Here is a 19,197-nt window from a genome sequence, read left to right as displayed (position 1 = left end):
TCACTTGTATGACAGTCATATAAAATTCTTTTATATTGACAGCAATATGTGAGAAAAAAAATAGACATAATCAAAAAAAAAAATGTCAAAAACTGGTGTACAGCCATCAACATAGTGTAAGGGTCTCGAAATCGCACAATAGTGTTGAAAGTTGAGTATAACACCAATCAATCAATGAGTTAACATTGTGTTATAATCTTAATTACGTTAAAACAAATAAGTATATCAACAAAGAAAAATAAAATGACTTTCTTGGCGCGATCCGGTTATCAATTAACTGGGTCAGATTCGGTGAACGTTCGTCTGTACGCCAACTTGTCATAGGTACGTGTTATAGCCATTTCAACTGTGTGGTCGTCAGAGGTTTTAAACGCTTTAATCAAATAACACGAATAGCTAGTAGAGGACTCAACATTGTGTGTTGATTTGAATATTGAATATTTTTTTCTTCTCGTTCACCTGCATGTACTTTACTCTTTTATTCTATTTAAATCCGTCTGGGAGGCCACTGACACACTGAGTGAGTGTAACATCACTGTTATCGAAAGCCGATGACAAGCAAGTTAAAGGTGTTTAATTCAGTATCATTACCAACATAAGTATTGCGGTTGTTCACGCTGTTATGAAAATTATTATAGAGACACTTTATATTCTCATATTACCATCTTAATAGTAAATGGATTTTAGAAGTTCTAAATACACTGATACGTTCAACATTGAGGAGATGCATGGACCTGAAATATATAATTGCGAGAGGTCGCTTGCTTACCTGGACGTGTCATTTCCCATAACCTTTAGCAATAATTTCTTTAGCCATGCTGATGATTAAACTAGGAAAAGACCGATTAAGCAAATGAACTATTATTACATAAATAGTTATCAAAGTTACCAGTTCTACATAAGACTCATCAGTGACGCTCAGCTTAAAATAGTTAGAAAGCCAAACAAGGACACAGTTGAAGAGCAAATTGCTGACCCAGGATTCCAAAAAGTTGAGCCAAATATTACATAAATAAAGGCTACATTAGTATACCGCTGTTTGAAATTCATAAATCGATTGAGAAAAGAACAAATCCGGGTTACAAAATAAAACTGAGGGAAACGCATCAAATATAAGAGAATTACGACACAACAGAAACACAACATTAAAATGTAACACACACAGAAACGAACTATAATATAACAATGGCCATTTTCGTGACTTACAGTACATTTTAAGAAAAAAAATGGTGGGTTGAACCTGGTTTTGTGGCATGCCAAACCTCTCGCTTTAATGACAATGTTAAATATAACATTAAAATGACAACATTTCATGACAGGACTACAATACAAATAAATGGGAGAAAATAGGGGACAGAGAAACATAAAAGTGTACCATATATATAGGAGACCATATATAAAATATACCTGAAGTCGGACGACTTCTACTCTTGTCCCTTAACAAGTTTACTTTAAACGTTTACAGATAGGTTACACAACCATGTTTGATATAATTATTTTCACTAGAATCCAGGAAACTGTGTATGCTTTTATCATTAATTTTCCTGGGAAAAAAAAACCGGACGCTTGGCAAGTAGTTTGTGAATTACCCCTACGTTAGTCTCTGCTTGTACTTTTGTACTTTGTAAAATTGAGAATGGAAATGGGGAATTTGTGAAAGAGACAACAACACAAGGCCACCAATAGATCTTCAATGCATTGAGAAACTCCCACACCCAGAGGAGTCCTTCAGCTAACCCTAAACAAATACTTATACTAGTTCTGTGATAATGGACGTCATACTAAACTCCGAGTAGTTTATATTTATCACGGGAGAAACCATCAAGCATCAAGCTATCTACATGTGGAGTCTTTGTGTACTTTCAATTTAAAATCGAAGAAGGTCTCTTATCTATGAGAATAAAACGTCAATATTTTTTATTTGAGTTTTTTTATGCATTATAACCACAATTGTTTACTTTACAGCTAGAATTCGTTGAATGGGACGTTTTTAATTATTTTGAAATAGATCAACCCTATTGTAAATAACTATTTATAATGATCTTAAGGAAATGTATTTGTTGAGTAATATAATGATTTAAAATGAATTAGAATACATGTAAATTGAAAAATGGTTTTGATTTTTGTCTGACAATCTTAATTGGATATTCAGTGTTCTTTTTAAAATAAGGTTAATACCTTTTTTGCCGATCAATCTAAATGTTGGTTACCAGTGTTGACAATGTGAAACAATATAAAATGTCAGTTGACAACTTATCATAATCAATAATCATAACTCATGGACGGCGAAAGTGAAAATCATATATATCGAGCCGAAACTCCATTTTGCCATCAGTATCACTATATTAAAAATACAAAAAAGTTCATAAGACTTTCCAAATTACATCTGAATTAATAATATTAATGAAATATGTGTTTATATCACTTTTAACCTTTTAACTAAAGAATGTGTACAGATGTTAATTATGATGTTCCATTTTTATGTCCTTAATTTATAGTTGGAACAAAATAAATGAGATAGTATGTATATTGTCTAAAATTTATAGCTTGCCATATGGATTTGTTTACTGTTTGAAGGTCGTACGGTGACCAATCACTGTTTGCAACTATGGTTGATAGTTGTCTTATTAGCAATCATACCACATCTACATATCTGTGCATATTGTCTAAAATTTCTATGTAACAATAGAATTCGTTATTATTTATACTATTTGATTTTTATAATATAAACATTTTTTAACATTGTATGAAGATACAAAAAAATGGAAAAGTATACAATTCGCCGAATGTTACCAGGAGACTGTGCAGATATCCTTTTAGCAATAAAGGTATGTAATTACCATATACACATGTCTGTTTAATATCCATAGATTATCGATCTTATTAGCACAGAGACATCGGAACTCCAAGTTGCATTTATAGACAGTAAGTTTTGAAATAAGAATAAATTAGGGTTCAACTTTGCAGTTAATTATTTGTGCCATTAAATGTTTGAAACAAGAAGTGACGGCAATGTCTTAATGACGTGAGAATCTGCCGGAGTAGCTGGGCTTAAGAAGACTTATTCGATGCAATATTTGTAATGCCTAACCACTTATTATAACGTATCAACCTACTTAAAATACGGTTGTCACTTGTAACACCAGGGCGCTTGGTCATAAAACATCACTCAGTACTCATAGCACAAAAGTTCGAAAACCAAATATATTATGTTGATTGGTTTTTTTCTGAATTTGAGTACCATGATCGTGCACGAAAATGTTATGAATACAAGGCCTATGGTGACTTTATGTTGTGATGATATTCGTGTAACTCCTTAATTGCAATACACTGTTTTAGGGACTTGCAGTTTGGTCGTTTAGTTCGTTTTTCGCCATGACAATGTTAGTTTTTTTTTATTCCAGTTTGGGGTAAAGGTAGAATTTCAAACTTTTTAATTTTTTTAAATTTGAATTTTAGAACACGTATGGTATATTCTAAACTATTGGCTTCCTGGTGGTTAATGTTATATTTTAATGTTGTGTTTCTGTTGTGTCGTAGTTCTCTTATATTTGATGCGTTTCCCTCAGTTTAAATTTGTAACCCGGATTTGTTGTTTTCTCAATCGATTTATGAATTTCAAACAGCGGTATACTACTGTTGCCTTTATTTAATGTCAATAGTTCTGACGTTTACCTAAACATTTTGATTTCAGAAGAGAGAAAGTGCAAAGAACTAAAGATCTAAAAAAAAAATATCTAATAATCTGTTAATGTTTGGTTTCTCACCAAAATCTATTGTTTTTAAAAAAGCTTTGAACCATTATAGAGTAAAAAAAAATTACTTGTTTGATATGTAAGCATGTAATTTGAACCGAAACAGTGTCTAGATATATGTGTGTGTGTGTGTGTGTGTGTGTGTGTGTCTTAAGTCCAATGACAAAGGTCATTTCGGTCTGTTTTATGCACAAAACGAAGTCAAATTTGACTGTCCCTTTGGTATCTTTCGTCCCTCTTTTGCACATAATGTAAGAAAAACTCTTTTAGGTCATTTTTTAGTAGCAATAAACAAAAGAACTATGTCAATTGGACATGCTTTGATACTTTATCTGTCCTTGAATTTTTATTAGATACCATTTTTGTTCGCTTTTGTGATTCCGTATATCGTCAGGTTATCGGAATTCCAATGGGGACTAACTGTGCACCACTTATTGCAGACCTGTTTTTTGTATTGCTATGAGTTACAATTTATGACAAGAATCAGCAAAAACCCATCTGATACAAAAAATTAATAAAACTTTTAGATATTTGGATGATCTATTGGCTCTCAATAATGACGACTTCAGTATGTATACTAAAGAAATTTATCCTGTTGAACTTACTTTAAATAAAGCTAATACTAACAATGACCACTGCTCTTTCCTCGATCTTGATATCTAAATCATTAACGGAAAGCTTAATACTAAAATTTATGATAAAAGAGATGATTTTTCATTTCCTATCGTTAATTATCCATTTTAGATGGTGACGTATCCTTGTCACCATCTTATGGTGTTTATATATCTCAACTTGTACGATTCGCTCGTGTATGTAACAACGATTTTAACGAATGAAATTTATGTATAACTGAAAAATTATTACACCAGAGTTTCCGATACCACAAACTAGTCAAAAAATTTACTAAATTTTATCATCGGTACAAGGACATCATTCGTAAATATAGCTCAACATGCAGAAATCTTATACGTTCACGTATTTCACATCCAATCTTTTATGGCAATATTCTATATAAAGCACACACATTCAGTATTCACCTCAGAAGCTAAGAAAACCTTTAAATAGAATTATTAAGAAGGGATATAGTTACGATACTGTTGTCAGATCATGAAAGATTGCATATTTTGATATTGATTCACTTATAGGGTCTTTGCATCGGAACTAAACACATGTATTTAAAAACCAGTTGTTGGCATGACACGGGTTATGTTCTTCTCATATATTTATGATGGTAAGATACTAAACCCCTAACGGAAGGGAGTGTGCCTGATATTCATATGAGGAAGACATAATCTTTCAATCAGTTTAATTGAAGTCTGGAGCTTGCATGTCAGTTAACTGCTAGTAGTCTGTTGTTATATAACTACTATTGTCATTTTGTTTATTCTCTTTTGTTACACTTTCTGACATCAGACTCTGACTTCTCTTGAACTGATTTTCAATGTGCGTATTGTTTACTTTTCTGCATTGGCTAGAGGTATAGGGGGAGAGTTAAGATCTCATAAACATATTTAACCCCGCCCCATTTTTGCGCCTGTCCCAAGTCAGGAACCTCTGGCCTTTGTCTTTTATTATTTTTGATTTTAGTTTCTTGTGTATAATTTGGAGTTTAGTATGGCGTTCATTATCACTGAACTAGTATATATATTTGTTTGGAGGCCTGCTGAAGGACGCCTCCGGGTGCGAGAATTTCTCGCTGCATTAAAGACCTACTGGTGACCTCTGCTGTTGTCTGTTCTATGGTCGGCCTGTTGTCTCTTTGACGCATTCCCCATTTCCATTCTTGATTTTATAATAATAGTAATGAATTACAAACACACACACAAATATGATTTTAAAAAAGATTTATTTGTTCTATTTAAACCATTTCATCCTTTATGTAAGGTTGTTTTTTGAGGCCCCAAGTACTTTTTGAATCCAAATAATTCTTTTATTAAAACAACTGACGTTAAACTGTAAAAATCAAGACATTTTACATATTTTTCATGGTTTGTTGTCATGCTAAATCGTCAAATTAAACATTTGTTTTATTTTCAAAACAATTTTAACCTCAGTATTTTAAGGTCAAGTTTAAGATCAGCTATATGGTATTTTTATAAATTAGCAATGGTATTTTCGCCAGGTGGAGGTGTAGTATTTTTGCCCATATATTTTTTTCTGGAAAGATCTCTTTAGGTTTATAAGATGCAAAGTACATTGATGCATGCAAGAAAACCATTCTCTTTGAATCAAAATACATTTTTTTTTGGTTCAAAAGTTTAACCAAAGCGTTTTTAGTTCTAGATATCAAAAACCTAAACTTGAGAAGATCTGGAAAATATGTTAATCTTAAATTGCCAAGGTTGAAGCTACAGGTATGACAGTGGGCGAACCAAACAGGCGAATATGCATCAGTTGTTTGTTATTTCTTCTGATTTATATTATAAAATTCAGCATGGAAATGAAGAATGTGTTAAAGAAACAACAGCCCGACCATAGAGCAGAAAACAACCGAAGGCCACCAATGGTTCTTCAACACAGCGAGAAAATCCCGCTCGCGGAGGCGTACTTTTGTTGACCCCTAAACAAAAATGTGTACTTGTTCAGTGATTATGGATGTCCGAAATATATAAATGAAGTAGAATTTAAAATCATACATGTAAGAGTTATAGAGGTCAGAGGCTCCTGACTTGAGACAGGCGTAAAATGCGGCGGGTTAAAACATATTTTGTGAGATCTCAATCCTCCCCTATACCTCTATCCAATGTAGAAACGTTTTTCAAATTTTTATATAGTTCAATCCAATTCAAATATTTTTGTCAATTCACTAGATATTTATAGCATGTGACATAACGTTACAAAATGAAATCAAACAATATGAAATTAATCGAATTGTTTAAAGTGTTTAGTATTTAAATTCCCAGTTCTGGTGTTCATCAGAAAGCGTTGACAATGTGCAATATGATCTTTTATTCAAGAGCAATACAGTTTTTACGGTTCTTGTACATTTTTGGCTTTCCGAAGAAATATTCTGCTTTGAGCGTTCCATGTGAAGGTAAATCTAGAAAAGCGCATCGGTCACATAAAATAATAACGTGTTGTTTTCACATTTTATAGAATTAACTTATACAAATATGAAAGCATCACTTATCAATTACATATTTGTAACTATTGAACAACGGTATACTTCTATTGCCTTTGAATATGTGTTTTACATTTTCAAATAGTTCAAATTATTGAATTATCATCAGATAATTGCAACAAATAAAATGAATAATGAAATAGGAAATATGAGCATTTCATTACGAACAATGAAGCTTATTATCTAAGTGAATGTTTTACGTAGATGGGTGAATATTGAATTACTGTTAATACATAATTGGATTAAAAACAAAAGTACAGAAAGGTAAAGAATTCAAAACATTGCAATCTTCCTTAAATTTAGACTATAAAGTTGATTCAAACAGGTCAAATGCGCAAAATATGCCATGTTAAACAATAATTATAAGAGTATATCGAATGTTCTAATATTTTTACATTTGATGTATTTGGGAACAATACACGTTTGTTGTAGCAATTTGGGCGTTTTTCATCGGTTAGTATATATTTCAATTGATTTTGAGACGAATGGTGATCAATCTGAAAATCTGACAATAATAGAATATAATATCAATAGCTTTATTTCCGTGCACTATTTAAATACGAACTGTGTTCTTGTATACCGAAAACCGTCATTAAGGGGGTTCGTGGGTCTAAATCATTTATATAGGATTTGTCTATATTTTTCTATAAATAAACTTTATCTTATAGTTAATAGAAAAATAAAATAAAAAAGTGGGGTCATCGTTCATTTGCGCTCACAATCTGCCTTCGAAAGAAGCATACATTTTTGTAAAGGTGGGTTTTTTCTGTTGAAGTAATAGGAGAAATAAAGGTAATATCGAAATAAAAAAAGAAGTTTATAACAGAAATCGCTCAAATTTTACAATAATTTAGTTTAAGTACAGCTTATATGGAAATTATATTAAAAAATATAGGTCACCGATGAGTTAAAAAATTTTTTTTCAATTTTAAAGCCAAAAAATGGCATTTTTCCACCAAAGGGAGATAATTTGGAACTTTTTCAATGATCTATACATTTTAAAAGTCATCTGGGGTCAACACGAAGTGATTGTTTTGAATGATTTTTGTACCATATGATAAAGTAACAACTACATAAGGTAACAAATTAAATTTGTAATGAAAAACAAATGTTTAATTTTTTTCTGAAATTTTTATACCCTCGAGCCTTCTTAAGTGTATGGTATTGAACAAGTACCTTATGTCGGCCATTTTTAATTTGGCGGACATTTTGAATTTTATTTAATTAAAACAATGCATACCTAATGATATGCAAACTTAATGCTTTTACCATAAATTGATAAATGACGCGCTTTAAATCGTACCTCGATGCTGGACTATTTAACATTACACGTCTATTCATAAACTTATTGTGTTGTAAAAAAAAAAGATAACATACATCCCCTTACTCTAATAATAATGTAGATTTTAATTTCAATTGTGTTTTTACAGGAATTAGCTAAAGCCCTAAAAGCTGAAGAACAAGTAGTGATCAAGGAAGAAAGTAAGTAATTATCTAACAAAAAGATGATCAAAGTGATCATTCAAACTAATAAATCGAAGGCAATTTAATATAATCGCCATGGCAAGAAAATAAGAAAAACAACAAACAACTACAGTCTAAACCACACAACAAAATGTATCCTAAATACAATATTTCAAGTAGTTCTCTGTTGTAATACATTCTTCTTTTGTCTGTCCGTTCGTTACTCTTTTAGACAAGTAAACATTCTAATTTGTGAAATAACAAACGTCAATATGCTTAAACACACAATTTTTGATATAAAAAAAATGCCGTTACTTCATTCAACTACATGAAATCTTCATTTTGAATGAACGTTTTGTTTTAAATACATTCAAAATATTTGGTTTTGCTCATTCTTAGTTTTCAAAGTAATGTTTTGTAAACTGTCTTTTAGTCGGTTTTTTTTCTTGGGATTTTCAGTTCGTTTTCGACTGATGAGTCTGTCTAACCCTTTTGGCATCCTTCGACCGTACAAAATTTTCAGTTTATTTCGCAGTTTTGACGATGATCACATGTTATCAAAACTTTGAATTTTTCGAAAAATTAAGGATTTTCTTATCCCAGGCATAGATTCACGGCTGGTAATCTACACACGCAGAACATTTGGTTCTGCAATGAAAACCGTGAGAGGATCTTCCGGTTGTTCTTGAGTGGAGTAATTATCACCGCTTCAAAAGGTATGTACATTTATAAATCGTAATTTTCTTATTTAACTGATCAAAATATTGAAAATCGGAGAATGCTATGCTGTGGTGAATACTTTAACGAAGAGAAACATGTATCATTTACTGTTGTACGTGGAGTTGAACTCATACAAAATTAGTTATCCCACGAGAAATTGCATTAAAAAGTGACATTTGAATTTTGAAATGGTTATACTAACAGACCTACAAGTTCAAATTTAGTTTGTTTTCGGTCAGTGGGTATAAATGTCGTTTTGGGCGGCATGTACGCTGTCCGGTGTTGATAGACGTCTTAATAAATCTAAAAACTACATTTTTTTCATTATCTTATGCGAGAGGGGATTGGTTCTGATTGAGAACATCGTGAATGCGTGAGGGGACGTGAAATTATTTCTTCATATCCAAGCTATAAGTTGTTGAAAGTTGTCAAAATTTGTTTAGATTGTTCATTAAAAAACACATTTGAGTGCATAAATAAAATATGAGATAGAATCTTGAAATACATTTTGGGAAGATAGGTTTAATATTATATCTTTTACGAATAATAAAAAGAAAATGTGTAAACGTTTTTGTTTTCTTGATTCAAGTAAAAATTTAAATTTTCCCTATCAGCCCAATGCATACTTTTTACGAAAATAGTTTTCTCCCCTTTATTGTTTATTTAAAAAAAAAATAATTGTGAAAACACAAATGTTGATGTCTGTTTAAATATTTTGATTTATACAATAAACCACCAAAACTTTTTTTTTTGGGGGGGGGGGGGGGGGGCAGATTCGGGCAACTAATCGGTTTAGTTATTTGCCCAAATCTGCAAATTTTGAGACAGATTTACAATTTATTTGTTAGGCTGCTTATGTATATAAAGAAAAGATCGACGCTATTGAAAAAAGAAAATTTAAAAAAAATTGGCTCAAACGTCATGCGCCCAATATTCCACAAAAGTCTCTTATATGAATTAACAGTCTAGCCAATGAGTTGCAAATCTGTCTCAAAATTTGCGAAAATTTATTTAAACAAATATCAAAATTTGGGTTTTCTTAATCATATTTTTTCAAATGATTAATTCAAGGGGAAATAAATATCATCGTAAAAATATATATTGGGCTGATAGGGAAATTTTAACCTTATTTGTAGCAAGAAAAGAAAATCATTTACACATTTTTTCTTTTTATTCTTCGTAACACATATTATGAAACCTATCTTCACACAATTAATTTTAAAATTCTGTCTCATTTTCTTTGTTGCACACAAATGTGTTTTTTTCATGAACAATCTAACCAAAAATTAGGCAACTTTCAACAACTCATAGCTTGGATATAAAGATTTGATTTTACATCCCCTCACGCATTCACGATGTCATCAATCAGAACCAATCCCCTCACGCATAAAATAATGAAAAAAATGTAGTTTTTAGATTTATTAAGACATGTATCAACACCGGACAGCGTACATGCCGCCCAAAACGACATTTATACCCATTGACCGAAAAAAAAAACTAAATTTGAACTTGTAGGTCTGTTAATATAACCATATCATAATTCAAATGTCACTTTTTTATGCAATTTCTCCTGGGGCAACTAATTTTGTAGGAGTTCAACTCCACGTACAACAGTAAATGATACATGTTTTTCTTCGTTAAAGTATTCACCACAGCATAGCATTCTCCGATTTTCAATATTTTGATCGGTTGAATAATAAAATTACGATTTATAAATGTACATACCTTTTGAAGCGGTGATAATTACTCTACTCAAGCACAACCGGAAAATCCACTCACGGTTTTCATTGCAGAACCAAATGTTCTGCGTGTGTAGATTACCAGCCGTGAGATTACCTTAGCCGTATTTGGCACAACTTTTTGGAGTTTTGGATCCTCAATGCTCTTCAACTTTGTACTTGTCTGGCTTTATAAATATTTTGATATGAGAGTCACTGATGAGTCTTATGTAGACGAGACGCGCGTCTGACGTACTAGGTTATAATCCTGATACCTTTGATAACTATATCATATTGAATACCTTTAACCAAAAAGAGCATCTTCTTGCATGAAAAAAAATACACATCTTTCGGATTAGGGTTTTTATGTGAAAACAATTGTTTGGTTTCCCTGTTTGGCCATGTAAGTAAATGATTATTAAAGTTATAGGCTTCATTAGCAATGATTGAAAACAAAGCCGTTAGTTTTCTCGTTTGAATTATTTACATTTGTCATTGCGGGGCCTTTTATAGCCGACTATGCGGTATGGGTTTTCCTTATTGTTGAAGGCCGTACGGTGACCTTTAACTTCTGTCATTTGGTCTCTTGTGGAGAATTGTCTCATTGGCAATCATATCACATCTTCTTTTTTATATACTAGTCTATAGCCTGTTTAAATTAATCGGTGTTTAATTAAACTGTGTTTTTTTCTTTATATTTATGTATTTTTTAATTTTGTATTTCCATTTTTATTTGTCCAAATTTAATATGAAATAATAAAAAATTCTAAATAATTTTATATCAATTCAATCGACATTACAATACAATTCACATACATCTAATGACAAAATAATGACATTCATTTGTGAAAGTGTCTTTTAATCACAAGTTCCTAATGTCAATGCATCAAAACAAAACATTTTCCTATAAGTTTTACCAAATCCTGTAAGTTGAATGATGTATGATGAAGTTACATACTCTACATGCTTGTATGTGGTAACAGTGCTACAACGTTAAACCAGTGTTTTAATGGTTTATTCAAATATCAAACAATCTCTTTTAAAGTATATTCAATTATTTAAAAGAAACCTGTTGTTTGTTTTGTATGATGAAGTTACATACTAAATTTAAATTATAATGTATATAAATATCTTATTTATTTGTTATTCAATTATTTAACAGAAACCTGTTGTTTGTTTTGTATGATGAAGTTACATCTAAATTTAAGTTATAATATATATAAATATCTTATTTATCAAATATATAATCATTAAAATTAAATCCGTTTAGTCTTAAACATTACGATTGCGATATACTGTACTTTGGAAATCAGCACATTAAAGAATATATTAAATATAACCATTCAGACAATTATTTTTTTCAGTTCTTCTAAGCGACGGATTTGGAGAGAATCGACTTTTTGAATGCTTCGTTGCAGAATATGATGATGGTAAATATTATGAACAGACAATCGTAAATGGATATAAAAATGTATTTGAACAATAAGATTTAAAGATAGTGTCTCCGAACTTTTTTCCATTTCGAAGTGAAATAAATACTTTTCATATTTTGGGGAAATGCATGTTTTTATGTTTATAGTCAAGCTATTTAGCTTTTTTTTTAAATTTGCAATCGCTATGTTTTGATTTATTTTTATCGGCATTGCATATTTTAACCAAGATATCAAAATAAACAGTGCCATAAACCATTTGTTTTAAATATAACGCTGAAAATAAATAATCAGGTTTCGTTTAATTTTAAAATTGTTTGATGATGCCATATTCGACTCTACATGCTTGTATATGGTAACAGTGCTACAACGTTAAACCAGTGTTTCAATGGTTTATTCAAATATCAAACAATCTCTTTTAAAGTATATTCAATTATTTAACAGAAACCTGTTGTTTGTTTTATGGCACAGGTGTAATTTTGTTTTCATGGGTTTCGTGTCAATTTATGTAAAACAGGATTTTTATCATTGGCTGCCAAGCGTTTCTAATGAAGTTTAATCCAGCATCCAATACAACAATCAATTTGTTTTTGTTTGTAGGAGATTGTCATATGTAAATGGAAATGTTGGTTATATATAGATGACAAAACAACCTAAATGACCCTGAGAAAACCTCGTTAAGTTTATAATTGCGTCAAATGGTATTGTTTTAACATCACATTAACTTGTGTCAAGATGTCATTAATTTATTGAAACGTTGTAGAGATTTGTGACTCAATGATCATAACAGTTTTCGGCCTTTTTCAAAAATGAACTCGGCTACTAGTACTCAATGTTATCATGTATTTTTTACTGGTACAAAAAGAGAAAACGACACTATCTAAAAGCCGTGCGTCCGAACTTTTTTTCAGGATATACTTTCATTCAGAATGTTCAAAGCCGAATGTTTGAAGAAACCATGTATGTATAAGAACGGACTTTGGTTGAGGTAGTTGTAACCTTAGTTTTTTTTCATATTTTTAACCGGATTTTTGTGACAAAAATGTCGGTTATTGATATGGGGATGTACGGCGGGCGGTCGGTCGGGCGGGCTGCAACCAAATGTTGTCCGTGCATTTACTCATGAACCGTTCATCCCAAGCTTTTAAAATTTTAATATGTTGTTACTGACAACAAAATGAAGGTCAAGTTCAAGAATGACGATTTTGACTTTTACCGTTCAGAAGTTATGCTTCTTGAAAGATGGCGTTTCCAGTCGTGTCCGTGCATTTACTCTTAAACTGTTAAACCAAAGCTTTTCAAATTTTAATATGTTGTTACTGATGACAAAATAGAGGCCAAGAACAATAATGTCGATTTTGACTTTTACCGTTCAGGAGTTATGGTTCTTGAAAGATAAAAACAAAAATGGTGTTTCCATTCATGTTGTTGCATTTACTCATGAACCATTCGACCTAAGCTCTTTCAAATTTTAATATGTTGATACTGATGACAAAATGGAGGTCAAATTTGATATTGACGATTTTCACTTTCACTGTTCATCAGTTATGGTTCTTGTGATATTACCAGGACACAGATAAATGTTAATAAATCCGGTTTGCTGTCGTTGTGACAGCCTCTTGTTGAGAACAGAGTCGATGATACCCTTTGGGACTCCACCAGTGGAGTATTGTACTAGTACTGTAAAAATAAAATGATAAAAACAAATTTTAGATTTTAATATAGATTGGTAATATTATAGAATAAGTTAATTTAGAGAATTACCAATATTACATGGATTATATCTAACTTGAGGGATCTATACCTTTTTGAAAAGCTTTCTCCTTTGAAAATTATATTTATTAATAAAGAGCGGCCATACCCGTTAATGAGGTACGTATAAAGTAAACATTCACGAGCGTAACGTTATAATTGAACATTGATCGAAATGACAGATGTTCAAGACGTTGTAGCATAGGGTATGTTACTGCTGAGAAACGGGATATTAACAATTTGAAATTTGAAATCATCCTCTTTGTCATATATTCTAGTTTGATTTCTGATTCTTTATTAAAAGTGAAAGAACAAAAATACCGAACTCCAAGGAAAACTCAAAAGGGGAAGTTCATTTTAAATGGCAAAACCGGAAGCCAAAAAAATCAAGTTATTTTGCAGACCTTATACATTTGTGTCACAGATCAAATATAGTCGTTCAATGTATATTTGCTTTTTTTGTTAATATGTCTTTTGATTGAGTTAAACCATTTCAATTGATATTTTATAGTGTGTCTTCCTATGTTGTGATTATTTCAGGTTAGGTTGATGATTGGTGCCTGTCAAAACGTTTAAACTCGCTGCATATGTCTTTTGATTGAGTTTAACCATTTCAATTGATATTTTATAGTGTTTCTTCCAATGTTGTGATTATTACAGGTTAGGGTGATGATTGGTGCTTGTCAAAACGTTTAAACCCGCTGCTTATGTTTGCACTTGTTTCTTTTTGATATAGATTAGAACGTGTTTTTTACTCTAGTCGTTTTAGGGGCCCTTTATAGCTGGCTGTGAGGGCCAAGGCTCCGTGTTGGAGGCAGTACTTTGGCCATTGATGGTTTACTTTTACAACTTGTGACTTGGATGAAGAGATTTCTCATTGGCACTCATACCACATCTTTTAATATCTACTTATAGTAGTATTTTAGGTTCACGAGGATGTATGAGATGCAAGGAAAACTCGATATTGAGGAACAAGACATTATCAATATACATGAGAGCGCAATAATGAAACATCCTTTTTTTTCATTTTTTTGAAGAAGTTCTGTTTAGCAAATAACGAGTTCACAAACAAGTCTGCAATCAGGGATGCAGAGTAAGAACTCATTGTAATACCATCTTGCAATGCTTTACTTTGATAGCATTGAATAATTTGTATATCTAACATGTATGAAGAGTCTTACAGAAAACTTATTTTTGATATAATTCAATTATTCAGAGTTAGATACCTGTAAAATTCTCCTAATCAAAAGTTAAGCTCCTTTTTTTTACATGAAATATTGTAACATTTTTCAAGTTTATCAATTGCTGCAGTAAGATATCAATTACTGTTGTAGCAAATTATTTTTTATGTATTTTAGCCGTAGTTGGTTATGTGTTGTATTGTACTATGTATTCATCGTGGGTAGGAAAAAAGGCATTTATGGAAGACTTATATGTGAAACCTAAACACCAGCGACATGGGGTTGGTACCAGACTGTGGAGAACAGCAGTGAAGGTATAGACTTAAATTATTAAAAGCTTATACTTTTATTATATTATAAAAAAATGATCATATCAATGTCGATAGGAAAAACGCCATGGACGAAGGCGGAAAATTTTCAAAAAAGATGTTCCCGTTTAAAAATGGTCTTAGACGGCAAAATTATATTTTTCAAGGAATCAATATTTTGTCTTTCAAATGTTTTGACCTCGGTCATCATTAAAAATAGACATTTATTGTCGAAATGCGCATCTATTGTAGTAAAATTAGTATTGTTAATGTAATTACTAGGTTAAATATACATAATATTGAAATCCAAGGAAAATTTAAATCGGAAAGTCTCCAATTGAATGGTAAAATCAAAAGTTCAAACACATCAAACGTATTGATAGCAACTGGCATATTCTTGACTTGGTAAGGCATTTTCTGATGTAGAAAATTGGGGATTAAACCTGATTTTATGGCTAATGAAAACTCTCACTTGTTTGACAGCCGCATAGAATTCAATTATATTGAAAACATTGTTCGAACAAAACAAACAGAAATATAATTCAAAACGTTAAAAACCACTGTGTCAATAACTCTGCCTGCGTGAATTTTATTTCCCAAGGGTATTACCTTGCCTGTCAGGTCTTTTGTAATCTATTGTTTTCTGTGTAGTGTTTAAGGAACGATTTTGTCAGTTTGTCCTTTTATCTCAAATTACTGTTTTTGGGGGTGTTTTTTTTAAGACTTAATTAATTTTTTTTAAGAGTAGATATGAACAAACACACATATTGCGTTTGGATTCACACTACGGAGTATGAATGCGTAGCAGAAGATGCTATTCTGATTTCGGTGCTTTTTGGACTCGTGTCAGATTCCCTCGGTTATTGTTCTTAACCTTGATTTGTATCTCACAAATTTATTGATAATATGGGAACATCGATTAACAAATGTTGGCCCTATTATCCCACAGTAACATCTAAGAGGTTTACATAATATGATATCATATACATCCCCGGCTTTGTAATGTTTGATTTGAATTAGTGTGTTCCGTGATGATGAAGGTAACTCCATATTTGAAAAAAATGACAATCGAACGTACAAAACCACCAAACGTCTGTTTACAGATAAAGGTGTCTGAAGAAAACAACCAACTAGCAAAAAGAGGTATTGAATCATCTAAAATGGACGCTACTGTATACATAGAAAAATGCAAGTTATAAAATATGCTGCTTGATTGATACTGATTAATGCCAATTATGTGCCGGTGTCATAGAAGAATGTTGTGGGAAATGGCAGTTTCCGTCTTTCAGGAATATACTTTCGAAATCGAACTATAGTTTTCATTTTGTAGAATTGGGTTATTGATAAATCTTTTAATTCTAAATTTTACCATCTTGATGTCTCGTCAAAGAAAATGATTTAGCATTTATTTTTTCATTCATTATCATCATTTCACGACCATGATAAACAGTATATATCAAGCATGTGTGTTTTGTTTTAGGAAGCCCTCAAAGACGGTTGTAATCAAATGGAATGGGGAGCGTGTAGCTGGAATACATCTGCAATTGAGTTTTATAAACGAAAAGGTGCTATAAATATTACTGAAATTGAACAGTTTCATACCTACAGACTATCATATGAAAGTATGCATAAGTTTGTCAATTCTGGAGAAAAAATGGGAGAGGCAGATGGTGAAAGATGAACTCATGTACACTCAGCGTAGACAATTGTATTTATTGTTAAACAGAAGAAGAAAAAACACATTTACTCATGTATTTTTTTTTTATTTCATTCTCATAAATGTGTTAATTCGATTATTATAGATGTTATAATCTATATGTTTCTAAATATCTGTGCTTTACACCGGTTTTGATCCGTTTGACAAATTCTGAAACATCACAGGTTTGCTGGAGAAAATTCATTCCGATGTCATTTTAAAATACATTGGTTCGAATAATCAACGAAACTATCATTTAGTTATCATGTCAGGGTAATCTCCTTTTTAACAAACAAAATCACAATTGATTTACAATACATTGATGAATAGACGACCTAGCCTATTTATGTTTTGATATTTTATACCAGAAAAGCTGAACAAGAATTCCAAGTAAAGTTCTTTCTCGCTTAACCGTCTGATTAATATTTGTTGGTTAATAAGAAGTGATTGAGCTGTAGGATTTTTACAGTATTTTTTACACCAAGAATTAATACTTTTCCGAGCGGGATTTGAACTGTATCTTTCCTTTATTAAAGAGTTGGTCTCTGTTGTTTAAATCACTTTCATTCTTAGAACAACTAGTCTTTAAAAATATAGCAGATTTGAGATGATGTGATTGTGCAGTTACTTTATTGTTACAGTATCGTAGAAGCGGCTTATAGTTTTATAATTTTGTACTTTCTTTTAAACTACGACAACTGCACGACACCTTTTCTTTATTGGTTATCCGTGGATTCTTCGTTAAAGGTTATCTAAAGTCATAAATGCCACTATTTATTATCCTGGGGCCCGTACGACGGTCTCTTCTACCTATGCCAACATTTGATTAAAATATATTCAACCTATGCCTATAAACTAAATACAATAGGTGTTGTTATTACAATTATTATTTTATAAAATGTAAAATACAGTCAGTATATTCAAGCATTAAATATTATTCTAAATTTTAGAAATAAAAATAAAGTATTTGCAAAATTATGTTGTAGTAACAATGGAGTTCTAAAAAGACAAAAGTTATAAAATACAACACTTGATACTAGCAAAATTGTGTTGAAATAAATATCAAATTGATGATAAAAAACCAGACTAACTTTCTAAAATGAAACACTCAAATATAACATTACTTGAGAAAAAAAGAGTTAAAAAGCTATTTCATTTGTCCATTTTTTTGAGTTTTGGTCATTATTTGGTTATGAAGCATACTTCAACTAGCAACAAAATATACAAATATACCATACTTCAACAACAACTTTTTAAAATTAAATTAATTTTGTTACTGAAAATGAGCATACATGTTCCTTATGATATGATCTTTCTAATTTTAAAGCCAAACTAGAGTTCTGACCCCAATTCCACGGTCCACTGAACATAGAGAATGATAGTGCAATTGGGGCATCCGTGTACTATGGACACATTCTTGTAATCATATATGTTATATTATTACTGAGAATAGAACTGATAGATATTTAATATGAATAGATGATTGCTTCTTTAATAAAATTATGAAATCCTTTTTTTTCACATTATTTCATTATATATGAATTGTATGCTACTTCCTTTATGAAATAGAAATCTCAACTCACACAATTACCTACATTTTTGCTAGTACTTGTAAAAGAATTGTATATTGAGTTTACTTTAACGCTGGTTTTAAACCCTAATCTGAAACAAATTATGCAACCTATGCCAACATTTTTTCATGCAATTTTATATCTAAATTTCCAAACGTGGCATAGGTTGAATGAACCCGTATGACATACTTTATTTTTGTTTGTTTGTCTCAGTTGTCATACCCTATCTCCATCAAGTCCTATTTCGTCATATATTTTTCGTTTATGGATAATTTAACATAAATCATTAACTTGATTTGAAAAAAGTGCTTTATCAGTGAATATGATTATTTACGAATGAACATCATAATATTGTTGTAGTTACATTTAATTTTCAGAAATAGACTACCCTTCTGTGTAGAAAAGAGTAGAACTATAACGGATTGAATTTGAAACAATAGTTTGAAGAAGACAAAATAAAAACATTAATTTATTAGAATTA

General features: G+C 31.2%; 1 protein-coding gene across 1 annotated transcript; it reads left to right on the top strand.

Moving 5' to 3' along the window:
- The first annotated feature begins 8,220 nt into the window (after positions 1-8,220).
- On the top strand, positions 8,221-17,816 carry LOC143066381 (thialysine N-epsilon-acetyltransferase-like). Its single transcript, XM_076239328.1, has 4 exons — positions 8,221-8,358; positions 12,143-12,208; positions 15,319-15,455; positions 16,930-17,816. Exons 3-4 carry the CDS (start codon positions 15,348-15,350, stop codon positions 17,128-17,130), a joined length of 309 nt encoding a protein of 102 aa, XP_076095443.1. The 5' UTR covers positions 8,221-8,358; positions 12,143-12,208; positions 15,319-15,347; the 3' UTR covers positions 17,131-17,816.
- Positions 17,817-19,197: the final 1,381 nt, after the last annotated feature.

This window comes from Mytilus galloprovincialis, chromosome 3 (genome assembly GCF_965363235.1).
Source record: "Mytilus galloprovincialis chromosome 3, xbMytGall1.hap1.1, whole genome shotgun sequence".
Taxonomy (NCBI): Eukaryota; Metazoa; Mollusca; class Bivalvia; order Mytilida; family Mytilidae; genus Mytilus; species Mytilus galloprovincialis.
The sequence above is the reverse complement of the archived record's forward strand: the minus strand, read 5'-3'. Positions and strand labels throughout refer to the sequence as shown.

Coding starts and splice junctions, on each gene's coding strand:
- LOC143066381 (XM_076239328.1), top strand. CDS start 15,348: ATGTATTCATCGTGGGTAGGAAAAAAGGCATTTATGGAAGACTTATAT. Junction 15,456..16,929: donor TGTGGAGAACAGCAGTGAAG/GTATAGACTTAA, acceptor GTTTTGTTTTAG/GAAGCCCTCAAAGACGGTTG.